Raw genomic sequence first — 19,664 nt, forward strand, 5'->3', positions numbered from 1 at the left:
CACTTGGCAAAAGGTCAAGGTCACAGGGGCCTGAAAATAGAAAAGAGTTTCTGATCAATAACTTGAGAACTACTTGACCCAGAACTTTGAAACTTCACAGGATGATTGGACATGCCAAGTAGATGATCCCTATTGCAGCCAACCATCAGTTTCTCTTTGACTTTTGTTCCTGTTCCCTATTGACTTCTTGCTATTACTTCTGTGCTTTGTTGGGGACATGTGCTTTCCTACAAAAAGCATCTTCTGGTTCCCTTGACCCAGACCCTAGTTTTAAGTCCAAGGTCACAGAGGTCAAAGGTTTATGTTATTTTTGTCTAACCTGTAACTATCAGATGCATCGATGGATATTCAAGTAAATAGGCACAAATATTAACCACAGTTTGACAGGGTGTCGCATTAGAATCTTCCACTAAATCTGTTTTGTATTTGGCCATACGGACACAAGAAATACAAAAGCCTTGGGAAGAGATAGTTCATCATCCAAGTTTTCTTTGGTTTCTGTTTCCCATTAATGTGTATAAAACAGTTCATTTTGTATGTATTTTATGTGTGTTACAACTGTAGGTCAAATACTTAAAGGATGAAAAATGCTTATTTGTCAGTTCAATATTGCTTTGAATTGTAATTGTATATCTGGTAGCAGGTTTTTAGCGAAGTGACAAGGTGAGCTATTGTGACCACTTGATGTCCGTCGGGGAGTCGTCAATCGTGCGTCGCCCGTCAACAATTTCTAAAAAAATCTTCTTCTTTAAAATCACTGGGTAGAATTACACCAAACTTCACAGGAATGATCCTTGGGTGGCCCCCTTTCAAAATTGTTCAAAGAATTTAATTCCATGCAGAACGCTGATTGCCATGGCAACCGAAAAGAAAAACTTCAAAAATCTTCTTGTCCAAAACCGCAGGGCCTAGGGCTTTGATATCTGGTGTGTAGCATCATCTAATGGTCTCCTACCAAAATTGTTCAAATTATCCCCCTAGGGTCAAATATGGCCCCGCCCCGGGGTCACATGGTTTATATAGACTTATATAGGGAAAACTTTGAAAATCTTCTTGTACAAAACCACATGGTCTAGGGCTTTGATATTTGGTATGTAGCATCATCTAGTGGTCCTCTACCAAGATTGTTCAAATTATCCCCCAGGGGTCACATGGTTTAAATAGGGAAAACTTTGAAAATCTTCTAATACAAAACCACATGGCCTTGGGCTTTGATATTTGGTTTGTAGCATCATCTAGTGATCCTCTACCAAGATTGTTCAAATTATCCCTCTAGGGTCAAATATGGCCCCGCCCTGGGGGTCCCAAGTTTTACATAGACTTATATAGGAAAAAAAGTTTAAAAATCTTCTTGTCTGAAACCACACCACTTAGACCTTTGATATTTGGTTTGTAGCATTGTCTTATGGTCCTCAACCAAAATTTTTCAAATTGTACCCCTTGGGTGAAAAGAGGTCCTGCCCTGGGGGTCACAAGTTTTATATAGACTTATATAGGAAAAAGCTTTAAAAATCTTCTTGTCTGAAACCATACGACCTAGGCTTTTGATATTTGGTATGATGCATTGTCTAGTAGTCCTCTACCAAAATTGTTCAAATTATGCCCCTCGGGTTAAAAGAGGCCCCGCCCTGGGGTCACTTAGTTATTATGTGAGTTATATAGGAAAAATACTTAAAAAAAATCATCTGATCCTTTTTCCAAGACTGTTCAATTATAATTACCTGATGACCCCAAGTAATATGATGTCACTTGACTGTGACCTTGACCTACTGACCTACTTTCTTGTTTTTAAGATACAGCCTTGAAATTTTGATGACATACACAGTTTTGCACACAAATCGTAAAACTGAATTTCATTGACCATGAATGTGACCTACTGACTTTCTTAATATTTTATCATCATTTTGACATTTGAAACATGTAGCTCATATTACTCAGGTGAGCGATCCAGGGTCATAATGACCCTCTTGTTTAGTTTCCAGTCATATGTACCAAGACAATTACTAGGCTGATCCAGCTGGGGTGACTTACAGTAATTGAAGTCCATTCGTTATGTCTGTTGCAAATAATGCAACTGTAGTCAAATAAAAGGACAGGAGTTGGTCATTTGTCAGTTTGTGATATTAAGTCAGTATTGTTTTGAATTGCAGTTGCAGGTGGTCGAAGCACCACAGATGAAAGCAAAGTGGATGTAAATGAGACCCCAGATGCTGCACAGGGAACTACAAAAATGGAGATTTCACCCAGTTCTGAGTCAATAAAGGGTATTACAGCCACTTGATAGTGGGTTTATCAAGTGCATAATTTGAATTAATTACCTTTACCTTGCTACAATACTTCGTGAGGAAGTAAAACATGAAAATTGGAAGACAAAAAAATAGGGATCTGGATTGTAATCCTCAATTTAACTAAAATCAATAAAATTGGGACACCAAAGAACAATTTGGGTCACTGAAATGTCATTGTGTAAGTCAGGTGATTGCAAACATACCAGTTTTGAAAGATGGCTAAATGCATGCAAATAAAATATACAGAGGGTGAAAAATGTCCTAAAATGCTTCTTAAATGGAAAATACCAATTTTGAAATGTAACATCGGAAAAAACAAGCAAAATATTTTCCAAATTTTTTTATGCACCTTCCATTTTAAATGTGGGGGTGGGGTGGGGTGTTATAGTGCTACATTGTCTGACGTATGTATCTGTGTGCTTGTGTGTGTTAGTCAGTACATGCATGCACCTGTCTATGCATATGTTTGTGTAAGTTTGCAAATAATGTCCAAGCCAATACTTGTCTTGTCTGAAATTCTTACAATACCAAATTCCTATTTAAATGTATAAGATTCTGTGATAGTTGTTTGGCACAAAATGAAATTATTGTTTATTGCATAGTTTACACAATGACTAACTAGGAACAAGTATAAGTTTTGGTAAATGAAAAAAGAAAATATGTGGGTTGGGGCCAGAACTACATATATAGGCAAGCTAAATGTATTCATATACCTCTGTTCCCATCCCACCACTAACCTCTCAACACACATCACTACCCGTTAGAAAATATTTGTCCCCCACCACCACTGGGGGAGACATATTGTTTTTGCCCTGTCCGTCCGTCTGTCAAGTCGACCGTCCATCTGTTCGTCACACATCATTTCCAATCAATAACTGGAGAACCATTTGACTTAGAACCTTCAAACTTCATAGGATAGTAGTGCCAGTAGACAACCCCTATTGTTTTTGGGGTTTCTACATCAAAGGTCAAGGTCACATGGGCTTGAACATGGAAACCCATTTCCGATCAATAACTTGAGAACGACTTGACCCAGAATGTTGAAACTTCATAGGATGATTGGACATGCAGAGTAGATGACCCTATTGATTTTTGGGCCATTTGATCAACAGTCAAGGTCACAGGGACCAGAACATGAAAAATGGTTTCCAATCAATAACTTGAGGACCATTTGACCCAGAAGCTTCAAACTTCATCAGATGATGGGACTTATAGAGAAGATGACTTTTGTTGTTTTTGAAGTCGAGCAAATGTCAAGGTCACGGGGGCCTGAACATGGAAAACACTTTCCAATCAATAACTTAAGAACCACTTGACCCAAAATGTTGAAACTTCATAGGATGATTGGATATGCAGAGTTAATGACCCCTATTGATTTTGGGGTCACTCAATAAAAGGTCAAGGTCACAGATGCCAGAACATGGAAAACCATTTCCAAACCATAACTTGAGAACCACTAGGCCCAGAATGTTGAAACTTTGTGGGATGATTGGACATGCCGAGCAGATGATCCCTGTTGCAGCCATTCATCAGTATCTCTTTGACTTTCGCTCCTGTCCCTTTGACTTCTTGCCTATTACTACTATGCACTGGGGGAGACATGCGCTTTTCTACAAAAGTATCTTCTAGTTTTCCAATGTTTCAAAGCATGCTTTGCCAGCATTTACCAGATCTGAAGTTTTTCTATAATATGAAACTATTCAACCAAGATAGAGAGTTGCAGCATTGTGGCCCCTATCCTTCACCTTTACTTCTGCAAATATTATACAATAGGTCAAGGTATGTTTCTGAATCATTTATCACCTTTCGTTGTTGAAGGTAAAAAATGGCAACATACCCTTGCATTTAATAATAGATTACTAAACATTAACAGGACTTATGAATTATATATTTATGAGTTATATAGATATAAGTGTTAGATATAATAAATTTTAAAAAATTTATACTGTTCCAGGTAATCGCAAGGTTGTTAAAAAGAGCACATTCAACTCTGGAAACACGACAATAAATATTGAAAAAGTTGAAAATCTTCTACTTGGAGATCTGGATAGGAATGTGCCAGCTGTCAAAGGTGCCAGAAAAATTTCTGGCATGATAGAAGATGTGTGTATATATTTTACAAAATTTATCCTTGCTTTTTACTTTCTTAAAAAAAGATGTTTCTGTGACCAGGGGCTAGTATCAAACTTTTTAGGGAAAGAGACCTTTAAATACTAATACATTATTAATACTGGCCCCGGTGTAACTGTGATGCATTAGACTGTTGTAAACTACAACTAATTGTATAGAGTTACTAGGTGTAGGGCAACCTTCCCCCAGTTCAGTTTGACAAAGGCTGACAAAAAGTCATACACTTGTATTTCTATTGAAGAATTAAATTAATTCATGTTGATCCTTTCTGTATAAACTTAATAAAATTAGTAATTGTATGGAAAAAATCAAAAGTAAAGTTGAAAGAATGGGAAGTGTTGGCCTAACATGGCCAAATGAGAAACACAAGATTTTCTCAGCTTGATTTCTACATATTCCCTAAAGAATACTTATGTCAAGTGTTTTTAGCTCGACTATTCAAAGAATAGTCTAGCTATTCAACTCGACCTGGCATCGGCATCACACCTTGGTTAAAGTTTTGCATGCATGTACATAAGGCTATCATTTAAAGGCGTATATCTTTGAAACTTAATTTTCCGTTTTCTAGGTCAATTACCAACCTCACTAGGTCAAGTCCCATAACTCTGACATGTATTTTGGCCAAATTATGCCCCCTTTTAGACTTAGAAAATCCTGGTTAAAGTTTTGCATGCAAGTTACTATCTCCAAAACTAATGCAGATATTGAATTGAAACATCACAGATGTCTTTGGGGTTATAAATCTAGGTGATAGCATGAAGTCCCATAATTCTGACATTCATTTTGGCCAAATTATGCCCCCTTTTGGACTTAGAAAATCCTGGTTAAAGTTTTGCATGCAAGTACATATAGCTATTACTTTAAGGCATATAGATTTGAAACTTACTTTTTCTTTTTCTAGGTAAATTACCAACCTCACTAGGTCAAGTCCCATAACTCTTACATGTATTTTGGGCAAATTATGCCCCCTTTTGGACTTAGAAAATCCTGGTAAAAGTTTTGTGTGCAAGTTACTATCTCAAAAACTAATGCAGAAATTGTATTGAAACATCATAGGTGTCTTTGGGGTTATAAATTTAGGTGTTAGCATCAAGTCCCATAACTCTGACTTGTATTTTGGGTAAATTATGCCCCCTTTTGGACTAAGAAAATCCTGGTTAAAGTTTTGCATGCAAGTTACTGTCTCCAAAACTAATGCAGATATTGAATTGAAACTTCACATGTGTCTTAGGATTATAAAACTAGGTGATAGCATCAAGTCCCATAACTCTGACTTGTATTTTGGCCAAATTGTGCCTCTTTTTAGACTATCTCCAAACCTTAAATGCAGATACCGGATTGAAACTCTATAGATATTTTAACATTTAGGGTAATATTTCTGCTTCTGGGACAACAATTTGAATAGTCGAGCATTGGCTGTCTTACGTACAGCTCTTGTTAACAAACTATTACTAGTTTTTGCTTATCATAGATTTTCATACCGGGTATTTTGAAATTTTGCTAATGGTATTGAGATTATTTACAAATTTTAAGATCAGAGACAGCTTTTTTGAATTATATTAATTTTTTTCATTGTTTCAGCTAACTGCTGAAGCAACTAGTGATGAAACAGAGATGGATATTAAAGATACAGGTAAAACACTACAATATTTTGAACTTGTTAGAGAGGTTTCAGTGAACGAGCTGGTAAGGTCACTGATTTTCAGTCACTTTCCTGTAGTTTCTGCGCTTGTGTATGATTATTTCATCTGGCATACAGAAGGTTGGTTTTTCAGTAATACTTTCAATGAGTGTTCAGTTTAGGTTGAATGTAATCATGTAAAGTTTTCAATATTTTTTTTCTTTGAAGAAAAAATATGAAATCAGCATTGTCTTTCTTGAAATGATATTAGTATGCATCATTTGGAAATGAAAAAAAAATACATAGTCCACAGCTCTGTCAAATAAGGGAGGAGCTTAAACTTCCAGGGGCGTCCATGGTTGAGTTGTTAAGGTCGCTGAATTCGAATCGCCTCTCACCAATACGGGTCCAAGCCTCACTTGGGGGGCATTGAATTGTTCATTTGAGGAATCCTTCCAACTGGCTTACAGAAGGTCAGTGGTTCTACCCAGGTGCCTGCCTGTGATGAAATAATGCACAGAGGGGCACCTAGGGTCTTCCTCCACCATCAAAAGCTGGAAAGCGGCAGTATGACCTATAATTGTGTCACTGTGAGGTTAAACCCAACAAAAACAAGCAAAAAATACTTTCAAGTTAGGCTAGTCAGTTAAGAGTATCCCAGCATAACTAGTTTGCAACCGCTTAACAAGTTTTCTGTCAAGGTCGAGGTCAAGGTCGCTTGGAAAATGGTCGCACGGCTAATTCTGACTGGGATTTAATTATTTGCTTTCTTTAATTCCACAGTCAATGTTTTCCTCAAGTTGTGATTGCGGATTACATGTTTTGTTGAACATTTTGGAATACATAGACATTGGATTATTGCTGGACATCAAGGGTAGTGTTTCTTTATCCTTTTTTTGTGCCCTGCATATATAATATATTCCAAGATGGCGACCCTCTTGACGAGGCCCTTGTCAGTCAAATTTTCGACTAAATACTTGAAAAAACTGTCACATAATGAAGTTCTTACAGCTTTGGAAGAGAAAACTGAACTTTCAAATATCAAATCTATTCAAATTACTGAAAGAGAATGCATATTGACTCTAGTAAACACTGAGGTTAAAAACCACTCATCGTAGACGATTTAAGACTTCAGAACCGGTTTGTGAATATAACTGACGTAGACAAAATCATTACAAATGTTACAATTAAAGATGCACCATATGAAATGTCAGATTCTTTACTAATTAACTGTTTGTCTAAATATGGAGAAGTAGTAATGGGTAGCGTTGTGCAAGGACTTATCAAGGGTACGCAAGTTCAAAATGGTACACGATACTTAAAGATTATCAACTGTGCCCCATTATTACCGTTGACTGAAGATATAGGTCAGTTTAAAGTGAGAATATTTGCAAAACAACAGTTATGCTGGAACTGTAACTCAAGTGAGCACGTGAAAAAAGACTGCCCACGGGAAAAAGTTTGTCACTACTACGGTAAAGAAGGTCACCTTCAAATTAATTGTCCAACAGATATTTACGGCGAATATACGGATGAAATTCTCGAGGGCCAAGCAGCGACGCAGAACGATGGAAACACATCGTTATTACACCAGTCGTATGAACTTTCAAACCGTTTTGCTCCAATCGAGGATCTTGACACATGTGATACAATCAACATGTCACTGGCAACCGAAACTGATCAACAGCAGCCGACTTCGGCGCCTGCCGAGGATACACCGTCGTCTGCATCACCAGCTGCTTCAGAAATTTCAAAACAGGGAACCAATACACAGGAAGTATGCGACAAACGGAAAGTGCATTTAATCCTGGGTGACTCAAATTCTTTAAGAGTGCACGTTAAAAATGACAATATCAAAAACATTTCCTTTTCAGGAAAAACACTAAGCGATGTTGATTCTTTAATAGCAAAAACAAAATTCAAACAAGATGAAAAAGTTGCATCAGTGGTAATACACCTTGGTACAAATGACATGAAAAGTGGTAAGGTCAAGTCTGTGACTGAACATGCAAAATGTGCATTGAAAAAAGTTGTAAATAAATGGCCAAACACTCCAGTTGCGTTCTCGAGCATCATACTGAGACTGGGGAAGAGCATGCTTGCTAAAGCCGTGAATTCTGATTCAAAAATTGTAAACAAGGCCGTCTTTGAATACTGTAACTCCACGCCTGGTTGTCATTTCTTGGACAACGATCAGTTATTTTTTGAAGGCCAAAACATTAAAAAATCTCTGTACGATGCACGAGATCCATCCGGTGTGCACGTGTCCGATGAGGGGGCTGAGGAGCTTTATTGCAATTTTCAAGCATTTTTCTTTGAGGGGGAGTCTGACGAATTAATTGGCCAAACGCCGCACATGAAAAAAAGAGTAAGGGAAAGTGACTCCTCAACTCCGCCGTCAGCTACACGTCCAAAACCAGAATACGGTAAAATACAGTATTTGTTCTATAAATGTGAATGGCCTAAGAAATGAAAAGAAAAGGGACTTAATATTTAACTGGTTAAAACAAAAGAACTATGATATAATTCTTTTACAAGAAACACATTGTGGAAATGAATTTGAAGCTAAACAATGGGCGCGTCAGTGGGGAGGTAAATCATACTGGAATAACGGTAACAACTATTCAAAGGGGGTATCGGTTTTAATAAAAGATAAACTATCTGTAGATAATCCCCACAATAATAGTGACGGTCGATTTTTGTCAATCACGTTTGAATTAGACACACAAAAAATGTACAGAATATCAAATGTTTACGCCCCAAATGACATGAAAGAAAGGAAAATATTTTTTAACTTTGTTAAAGAGAATTTATTGCAGTTTGACATGCCACATATAATTGCGGGTGACTACAACTGTACTTTAAATACAAGTTTAGATCGGAAGATCAGCTCGATGCGCGCGCACGAAGATTGTGGGTCACGTGATCTCTCAGATTTAATTTCTTCGCTTGATGTAGAAGACATATGGCGAAGGCGCTATCCGTCAACGAGAGATTATACATTCGTATGTAACAACAGCAAGTCGCGTATTGACTATTTTCTTACCCCGAAGTCTATCAATAACGAAATATTAAATACAAAAATTACACATTTCATGTTTTCGGATCACGACCTAATTTCCTTAAAAATAAACATAGAAGACGTAGAAAGGGGGCCGGGTATTTGCAAACTAAATACCAGTATTCTCGATAATCCTAATTATGTTTCTCTAGTAGAAGAGTTTTGGGCGGTTTGGAAAATAGACAAGGCAGTATGTAAATCGAAAAGAAGATGGTGGGACTTAACTAAATGTAAGATAAAATCAATAACAATTGCTTTTTGCTCCGAGCAAAAACGAAATAAACCAAATATTTCAACTCTTGAAAACAGGTTAGAGCTTTTATTAAGCAGAAAAGAAAATAGTGACACAAATGATCCTGAAATAGAAAATCTAAAGACTCAAATAAAACAATTTTATGAAAATCAAACAACCGCTGCAAAAATAAGGTCAAAGGCACAATTTATTGAGGAAAATGAGACATCCTCTGCTTACTTTTTTAATCTTGAAAAAAGAAACGGAAAGCAAAAGCTTTGGTCGAAAATAAAATCAGAATCAGGAAAATTTGAATTTGGTATAGAAAACATTTTAAGAATTCAAACAAAATTTTACAAACATTTATTTCAAGCTGAAAATATTGATTATGAATCAGCGAATATTCTACTCTCCAACATAAGAAATCAATTGACGACAAGCGATAAACGTTCACTTGAATCAAAAATCAATTTATTAGAATTAGAAAATTCAGTGTTTAAATTCAAAAAATCGAAATTACCGGGCATTGACGGACTTCCAGCTGATTGGTAGCAAAAAATTTGGTATTTGATAAAGCATGATTTCAAAGAAATTGTTGATGAAATTTTAGAAAACAACTCTTTAAGCGACTCCTAATATAAGGGAGTACTATCATTAATGTATAAAAAGGGAGTGCGGGAAGATTTGAGAAATTGGAGGCCTATAACCCTACTTAATGTTGATTATAAAATTGTGGCAAAATGTCTTTCGGAACGCTTAAAACCAGTTTTACCATATTTAATCAATTCTGATCAAAAATGGTATATAGAGGGCAGAAATATTAACGAGGCAAATAGATACATTCAAGATTTATTTAATTATTGTGATAATGAAAATCAAGACGGTCTTATCATTTTTCTCGATCAGGTCAAAGCGTTTGATCGGTGCGAATGGAAATGGATTGATTTATGTTTACAAAAATTCGGATTTGGTCAAAACTACAGAAACTGGGTCAACATGCTTCTTGAAAACTCAAAAGTGAGTATTCAGAGTAATGGTTTTACGTCAAGTTTTTTCACTATCACGCGTTCAATGAAACAAGGTTGCCCATGTGCACCTTTTTTGTATATCCTACAAGCAGAACCTATGACCTGCAAAATACGAAATAATAACCGAATAGCAGGCATCCAACTTCCGGTACTTGATGACGTCACCCATGAAGCAAAGATAAACCAGTTTGTGGATGACACGCAATTGTTCGCGAAAAATGAAGACTCTTTGTACCATATTTTCAAAGATCTTAAACTATATGAACGCGCGTCTGGGGCAAAATTAAACAAAGAAAAAACTACAGGTCTATTTGTTGGCAGATTAAAAGACAAAACTCCAAACTATATAGAAATAAATTGGACTAAATCTTTTGTTAAAACGCTTGGCATTCATCATGGCTACGGCATTGACAACGAGGACATCTGGAGAAAAAAATCAATAAAATTAAATCATGTCTAGAAGTTTGGAAATCAAGAGATCTCACTTTTAACAGAAAATCATTGATCATCAAAACTTATGTTTTTTCAACTATAATGTACGAACTAGAAACACGCGGTATACTGAAAGAACCGCAAAAGAAATAGAGCAATTAACTTTCAATTTTCTTTGGGATAATAAAAAGCCTCTAGTTGCAAAAAATACACTTAAGCGTGAAAAATATTCCGGTGGTCTCAATCTTTTTAGTATATCAGACCTGAGCATGGCTTTAAATATAAGAATGTTATACAAGATTTTGCATGCAGATGTTCAAAACTGGAATGTAATAGGAAAGTCTGTGTTGTCTGCACGAGATAAAGAATATTACAAAGATATTTTATATGTACATGCTCATTTTTTGATAAATCACTTTTGAAAACCCCGGTTCATGTATTTTACATGCAAGCAATAAAAAACTGTTGTGCTTTTCTCAAATGTTTTGAACCGTTAAAATCGGACGACCTCTTAAACTGTAAATTATTTGGAAACCATAAAATTTTATCACGCAGTAAGCCACTGTATTTTAAGTCCTTTTTGGAAAGTAATATTGTTACAATTAAAGACGTCTGGGATTTTTCAAATAGAAATTTCATTTCAGAAAGAGAGCTTCTTCGAAAATTAAAGAAGTCCACTAACTGGATTGCAGAGTGGATGAAACTTAAATCCAGCATACCAAAAGAATTTAGGAATATCTTAAAGTTAGGTTCCCAAATACAGGTTAATGATCAAAATAACCGAAATATCATTTTGTCTCAAAGAAATTTAACTGTCTGTACGCGAAATGGAAACGTAATTCAGCCTAGTAAATTGCAAACACGCGACATTTTAAATTTATTTGTATGACATAATCAACCAAAAAACCTTCATACAGAACAAAAATGGAAAGAAAAGTTTAAAACTACAAGCGTTTTGATAAACTGGAATTGCACTTGGTCAAATTTGTACCGCTGTTACTCCACAAAAAAAGCTAAGCAGTTCCAATGGAAATTTTTACATAATTGTATTTTCACAGAAAACAAACTAAGTTTGATGCGTCTCTCAAACGGTATTTGTAACATGTGTAAATCTCACAGGGAAACATTAATACATTTATTCTGGGAGTGCGAAAAAGTAAAACCAATCTGGAAATATATTCAAACAATATTAGAAGAACCATTTAAAATACTGAATATTAAAAATATTTTTTCGTTTAAAGACATTGCTTTTGGACTTTCTTCAAATAATGTTAATTTAATCAACACGTTTATATTCGAGGCTAAATGGCACATTTGGAAATTTCGGAATTTTCATAAATTCAGAGCTAAATAGAAACCCCTTCACTTAAGAATTTAAAAATGTCAATAACCAACACCGTAAGACAACAAATACAGTATCAAAACACGACTAATGAAAACCAACAAGTGGTTTATTATATAGTAAATACAAAATGTTCTGTTGAAAAAGAATAATAAAAAAGAGAGTAAAAGAGGAAATTAATGTAAGATAATCTGAATTTTTGATTGATAATCAGCACTAACATGTTCAAAGTGAAAATAATGTTGAATTTTAATGTTTCTAATATTTCAGCTTTTCTTCTAATTCAAAAGATTATAAGAAATAAGTCAACATTCATATACCATATGTGTGGTATACAAATACCATTATAAAAACATTTTGTATATATGTCAGAGTGTATCATCATTGAAAAATAACGATTTTCAAGTACAACGAAGATCTTGGATTGCATGCCACAAATCTTGATTTTTAATGTATTTTCTTTCTTTTCGTTTTGTATTTATTGATACTTATATTAATGACATGTTTTATGTTATTACTTTAGAGTCATTGAACTGTGATTTTTTTCTTTGAAATATTAGCTAGTTAATTGTTGAAATGAAACTTAATTCTGAATCATGTATGATAAGATATTTGTAAGCCTGAAAACATTTAGACAAAAGAAACTTTGTCAAATTTTACTTGTCATTTCGTTTCGAACAAGTTCTATTTCACTGGCGAAGTAACTATTATCTTTAATTACTGAATTTATTATTGCAATGTTTGTATGAATTGGTAATTTAATGTCTTCTTCTATGTTATTGTCTTGTAAATGTTCTTACCTTATAAAAAATAAATGGGGTTATCCCAATAGGGAGCCCAAAAGGAAAAAAAAAACAAAAAAAAAACAAGTTTTCTGTCCCGTGTTGTTCACATGCAAGTCCAACTCTTTGATTTATTGCCTCATACTTCAGAAATGGTATAAAAGCATACTATTTAAGTTTCTTACTGAATCTCTGGCATGATCTCAACTTTTGAAAGTTGTCAGTAGGGAGTCTTGCTGGAAATTTACAACCTAAATCCAATTGTGTGGGATTTTCGTGCGAACAAAAAGAAACAGCACTAAAATTTTCTGTAGTTTCTTTTCACCATGGCAAACATAGAACACTTACAAATCAAGTCTGGTAGCAAGAATCAAAAACAGCATGGCAGACTGTAAGGCACACTTTTTGGCACACTTGCCTGAATTGGCACCTAGACTACAAGGGGTAGGGTAAAGTAAAGGACAGGCAATAGTTGGTGCATTATCTAAAGAGCTATATCATGTGCACAATAACTCGAGAGAACCTAGGTGTCACATCTGCTACATGATAACTATCAAGATGACAATGTATTACTTTACTGCTAAGCCTTTGAATCTCCGAATATTTCAAAATGCTCAGAAAATGAAGAAAACTGTTGTTGGGACAGGCATCGGAATTGCATGCAATTTGGTATAATAATTTTGTGTGATATGCTTCACAATTTTGGTAGGAAACATTGGTTAAGGAATACACATTTAGCGCAAAAGATATGTAAATAATGAATATTGGTTTATTAATAAGTAAGGATAGGTAATGGTAGTAGCTAAGAAAACATGCAGGTTTCTTGGAAGTAAGAAAAATCTCATGAAAACATGGTACTGATTCATAAAAGAAATTTATATAAACTTCCAAGTATCATAACTTTGGGAGATTAGGTATCTAACATATTCTGTCTCCACTGTAAACAAAGAAACAGTCGCAGCTAATAAATTTGGCTGGTAAAGTTTTTTATGAAACAAAGTCTTAGAAGGTGGAGAATAGGTGGTGGTGAGAAATATGTTATTTGGGATTATTATAATTTATGGAAAACAATATAACAACTGTATTTAAGATTGAAATTGTAATGTTATTTCAGACATGATCCAAAGTGAACAGACTGTTCTTGACCAAGGAGGATGTGACTTGGCTCATTTCAATCAGCAACAAACAGGTAAAGGTATGATTTTATTTACATCAACAAACACAAATTAAAACCTGATTTTGAAAATGTAAAGAACTTAACATTTCATGTAACAACTGGTGCAGTAGAACTCTGATATTATGAACAATTTTTAGCTCACCTGAGCCAAAGGCTCAAGGTGAGCTTTTGTGACCGCTCGATGTCAGTCATCCGTCTTGTGTTGTGTCGTGTGTCAACAATTTGTAAAAAAATCTTCTTCTTCAGAAGCACTGGGCATATTTACACCAAACTTCACAGGAATGATCCTTGGGTGGCCCCCTTTCAAAATTGCCCAAAGAATTTAATTCCATGCAGAACTCTGGTTGCCATGGCAACCGAAAGGAAAAACTTTGAAAATCTTCTTGTCAGAAACTGTTAGCCGGGTTTCAGAAATATTTTGTAGAAATGATCTCTGGGATACCCTTTACCAAAATTGCCTAAGCCATTCTGTTTCGGTAAAAAACATGGCTGCCAGGGGGTGGGACTTATTTTCCCTATATGGCTATATTGTAAATTTCAGAAATCATCTTCTTCAAAACCACTGGGCAGATTAACACTAAACGTCACAAAAACAACCTTGGGTGCCCCCCTATCAAAATGCCCAAAGAATTGAAATCCATGCAGAAATCTGGCTGCCATGGCAACCGAAAGGAAAAACTTTAAAAATCTTCTTGTCCAAAACCACATTAGCTAGGGCTTTGATATTTGGTATGTGGCATCATCTAATGGTCCTCTACCAAGTTAGTTCAAATTATCCCCCTAGGGTCAAATATGGCCCCGCCCTTGGGGTCATATGGTTTACATAGACTTATATAGGGAAAAACTTTGAAAATCTTCTTGTCGAAAACCACAGGGCCTAGCGCTTTGCTATTTAGTATGTAGCATCATCAAATAGTCCTCTATGAAGTTTGTTCAAAGTATCCCCCTAGGGTCAGAAATGGCCCCGCCCCAGGGGTCACATGGTTAATATAGACTTATATAGGGAAAAACTTTGAAAATCTTCTTGTCCAAAACCGCAGGGCCTAGGGCTTTGATATTTGGTATGTAGCATCATCTATTGGTCCTTTACCAAGTTCATTCAATTTATCGCCCAAGGGTCAAATATTGCCCCGCCCAGGCCCGGGTCACATGGTTTATATAGACTTGTATTGGAAAAAACTTTAAAAATCTTCTTGCCTGAAACCACAAGACCTAGACCTTTGATGTTTTGTATGTAGCATTGCCTTATGGTCCTCTACCAAGATTGTTCAAATAAATTATTATGTCTCTGGGGGAGGCATATTGTTTTTGCCCTGTCCGTCCGTCCGTACGTCACACTTCATTTCCGATCAATAACTGGAGAACCTTCAAACTTCATAGGGTTGTAGGGCTGCTGGAGTAGACGACCCCAATTGTTTTTGGGGTCACTCCATCAAAGGTCAAGGTCCAGGCCTGAACATTGAAAACCATTTCCGATCAATAACTAGAGAACCACTTGACCCAGAATGTTGAAACTTTATAGGATGATTGGTCATGTAGAGTAGATGACCCCTATTGTTTTTGGGGTCACTCCATTAAAGGTCAAGGTCACAGGGGCCTGAACATTGAAAACCATTTCCGATCAATAATTAGAGAACCACTTGACCCGGAATGTTGAAACTTCATAGGATGATTGGTCATGTAGAGTAGATGGCCCCTATTGTTTTTGGGGTCACTCCGTTAAAGGTCAAGGTCACAGGGGCCTGAACATTGAAAACCATTTCCGATCAATAACTTGAGTACCACTTGACCCAGAATGTTGAAACTTCATAAGGTGATTGTACATGCAAAGTAGATGACCCCTATTGATTTTGGGGTCACTCTGTTAAAGGTCAAGGTCACAGGGGCCTGAACATTGAAAACCATTTCCGGTCAGTAACTTGAGAACCACTTGACCCAGAATTTTGAAACTTCATAGGATGATTGAACATGCAGAGTAGATGACCCCTATTGATTTTTGGGTCAGTCTATTAAAGGTCAAGGTCACAGGGGCCTGGTCCTTGTGTGACCTTGTACTGAGAGTGTTCAAATTATTTTGATTTGTCTTAAAACACGGCTGCCAAGGGGAGTTGTCACTTTTCCACAAATGTTTCTTGGGTGACCTTTACGAAGATTGAACAAAATATTCTGTTTCTTCAGAAAACCGCCGCGGGGTATGTCCGTCTGTTGTCAACAGTTTCTTTAAACAACATCTCCTCAAAATCCAGATTTTGTTGAAACTTTACACAAAGATCTCTTGGTGAGCCTCTTTTAAAGTTGTTTGAATGGTTCCTTTTTATGGAACATGTAGACCTGTCAATATGGTTAAAAATAGGTTTTCAGCTCTCAAAACTTTAATAATTTTCTTCTCTGAAGCAGTTATATCTAGAGCTTTGATATTTGGCTGTCAGTCACAAAAGATAGATCCTTTGTAAACTTTCGATGATCATAGGCAGATACCTCATTTATATACAAAGCAAATACATTGGCACCTGGATCATAAGCTACTGAATGTGGGAGAGTGATGAAAATTAAACTGATTGTATTGAAATACAACTGGTCTTTTTTTTTAGCTCACCTGAGCCAAAGGCTCATGGTGAGCTTTTGTGACCGCTGAATGCCCGTCGTGTATCGTCCATCGTCCGTCCGTCAACATTTTCTAAAAAAATCTTCTCCTAGAAAACCACTGGGCAGAATTACACCTTGGGTGGCCCCCTTTCAAAATTGTTCAAAGAACTGAATTGCATGCAGAACTCTGGTTGTCATGGCAACTGAAAGGAAAAACTTTAAAAATCTTCCTGTCCAAAACCTCAAGGTGTAGAGCCTTGATATTTGGCATATGACATCATCTTATGGTCCTCTATCAAGACTGTTCACCCTGGGGAGAAAAGAGGCCCTGCCCCAGGGGTCCCAAGTTGAGTTATATAGGAAAAAACTTTAAAAATCTTCTTGTCTAAAACCACAAGAGCTAGGCCTTTGATATTTTGTATGAAACATTGCCTTGTGGTCCTCTACCAAAATTGTTCAAATCATGCCCCTTGGGTGAAAAGAGGCCCTGCCCTGGGGGGTCTCAAATTTTACATAGACTTATATAGGAAAAAACTTTAAAAATCTTCTTGTCTGAAACTGCAAGGCCTTTGCTTTTGATATTTGGTATTTTGTATTGCCTTGTGGTCCTCTACCAAAATTGTTCAAATTATGCCCCTGGGGTGAAAAGAGGCCCTCCACCGGGGGGGTCTCAAGTTTTACATAGACTTATATAGGAAAGAAACTTTAAAAATCTTCTTGTCTGAAACTGCAAGGCAAAGGCTTTTGATATTTGGTATGTTGCCTTTCCTAGTGTTTCTCTACCAAAAGTGTTCAAATTAAGTCCTTGTGGTGAAAACAAGCCCTGCCCTGGGGGTACCAAGTTTAACATAGACTTATATAGGGAAAAAAATTAAAGATCTTCTCATCTGAAAGTTCAAGGCCTAGGACTTTGATATTTGGTATGTAGCATTGCCTAGTGGGTTTCTAACAAGACTGTTCAAATTATGCCCCTGGGGTGAAAAGAGGCCCCAGCCCGTGGGTCACTTGTTATATGAGTTATATAGGAAAAAATACTTCAAAAATTATCTGATCATATTTCCTAGACTGTTTAATTATAATTACCTGATGACCCCAAGTAATTAGGGGTCACTTAACTGTAACCTTGACCTACTGACCTACTTTCTTGTTTTTAGCTCTCCTGAGCACAAAGTGCTTGGGTTGAGCTATTGTGATTGCTCACCGTCAGGCGTCCGTCCGTCCGTCCACACTTTCCTTTAAACAACATCTCCTCCTAAACCACCAGGCCAATTTTGATGAAACTTCACAGGGATGTTCCTTGGATGGTCTTCTTCAAAAATTGTTCAAAGAATTGAATTCCATACAGAACTCTGGTTGCCATGGCAACCGAAAGGAAAAGCTTTAAAAATCTTCTTGTCCAAAACCACAGGTCATAGGGCTTTTATTTTTGGTTTGTAGCATTATCTATTGGTCCTCTACCAAGATTGTTCAAATTATCCCCCTAGGGTCAAATTTGGCCCTGCCCTGGTTGTCACATGGTTTACATAGACTTATGTAGGGAAAACTTTGAAAATCTTCTTGTCCAAAACCACAAGGCGTAAAGCCTCGATATTTGGCTTGTGACATAATCTAATGGTCCTCTATAAAGCTTGTTCAAAGTATGCCCCTGGGGTGAAAAGAGGCCCCGCCCCGGGGGTCCCAAGTTTTACATAGACTTGTATAGGAAAAAACTTTAAAAATCTTCTTGTCTGAAACCACAAGACCTAGGCCTTTGATATTTGGTATGTAGCATTGCCTTGTGGTCCTCTACCAAAATTGTTCAAATTATGCCCCTTGGGTGAAAAGAGGCCCTGCCCCCGGGTCCCAAGTTTTACATAGACTTATATAGGAATTTGTTTTTAAAATCTTCTTGTCTGAAACCACAAGACCTAGGCCTTTGATATTTGGTATGTAGCATTGCCTTGTGGTCCTCTACCAAGATTGTTCAAGTTATTATTCTGGGATGAAAAGAGGCCCTGCCCCGAGGGTCCCAAGTATTACAGACACTTATATAGGAAAAAACTTTAAAAATCTTCTTGTCGGAAACTGCAAGGCCTAGGCTTTTGATATTTGGTATGTTGCATTGCCTAGTGGTCCTCTACCAAAGTTATTGAAATTAACTCTGGGGTAAAAAGAGGCCCTGCCCTGGGGGTCCCAAATTTTACATAGACTTATATAGGAAAAAACTTCTTGAATGAAAGTTCAAGGCCTAGGCTTTTGATATTTGGTATGTAGCATTGCCTAGTGGCTCTCTAACAAGATTGTTCAAATTATGCCCCTGGGGTGAAAAGAGGCCCCGCCCCGAGGGTCACTTAGTTTTTATATGAGTTATGTAAGAAAAAATACTTCAAAAATTATCTGATTATATTCCCTAGACTGTTTAATTATAATTACCTGATGACCCCAAGTAATTAGGGGTCACTTGACTGTGACCTTGACCTACTGACCTACTTTCTTGTTTTTTTAAGATACAGCCTTGAAATTTGAATGACATATACAATTTTGCACACCGATCTTAAAACTGGCTTTCAGTGTTTGACATTTGAAACATGTAGCTCATATTACTCAGGTGAGTGATCCAGGGTCATCATGACCCTCTTGTTTAAGATACAGCCTTGAAATTTGGATGACATGTACAGTTTTGCACACCAATCTTAAAACTGACTTTCAGTGACCATGAATCTGACCTACTCACCTACTTATTTGTTTTTTAAGATACATACTTGAAATTTGGATGACATGTACAGTTTTGCACACCGATCTTAAAACTGATTTTCAGTGACCTTGAATGTGACCAACTGACCAACTTTCTTGTTTTTAGCTCACCTGTCACATAGTGACAAGGTGAGCTTTTGTTATCACCCATCGTCCGTCGTCCGTCATCAGTCCGTCTGTGCGTGCGTCCGTCCGCCAACAATTTCTTGTCTGCACGATAGAGGTTTCATTTATGACTTTATTTTAACCAAA

At 36.6% G+C, this 19,664-nt stretch overlaps 1 protein-coding gene across 1 annotated transcript in view; it reads left to right on the forward strand.

Annotated features, from left to right (window-relative positions):
- Positions 1-2,150: 2,150 nt before the first annotated feature.
- The window catches only part of LOC128554927 (uncharacterized), a gene marked incomplete at its 5' end in the record, with an annotated part of 53,541 nt that continues 36,027 nt past the window's right edge, over positions 2,151-19,664 (forward strand). The window contains 4 exons of the mRNA XM_053536260.1: positions 2,151-2,264; positions 4,243-4,391; positions 6,000-6,051; positions 14,031-14,111. Of these exons, the coding sequence (XP_053392235.1) occupies positions 2,151-2,264; positions 4,243-4,391; positions 6,000-6,051; positions 14,031-14,111 (396 nt within the window). The remainder of the gene's footprint in view (positions 2,265-4,242; positions 4,392-5,999; positions 6,052-14,030; positions 14,112-19,664) is intronic.

The sequence above is a fragment of the Mercenaria mercenaria genome, unplaced genomic scaffold (genome assembly GCF_021730395.1).
Source record: "Mercenaria mercenaria strain notata unplaced genomic scaffold, MADL_Memer_1 contig_878, whole genome shotgun sequence".
In the NCBI taxonomy this organism is placed as follows: Eukaryota; Metazoa; Mollusca; class Bivalvia; order Venerida; family Veneridae; genus Mercenaria; species Mercenaria mercenaria.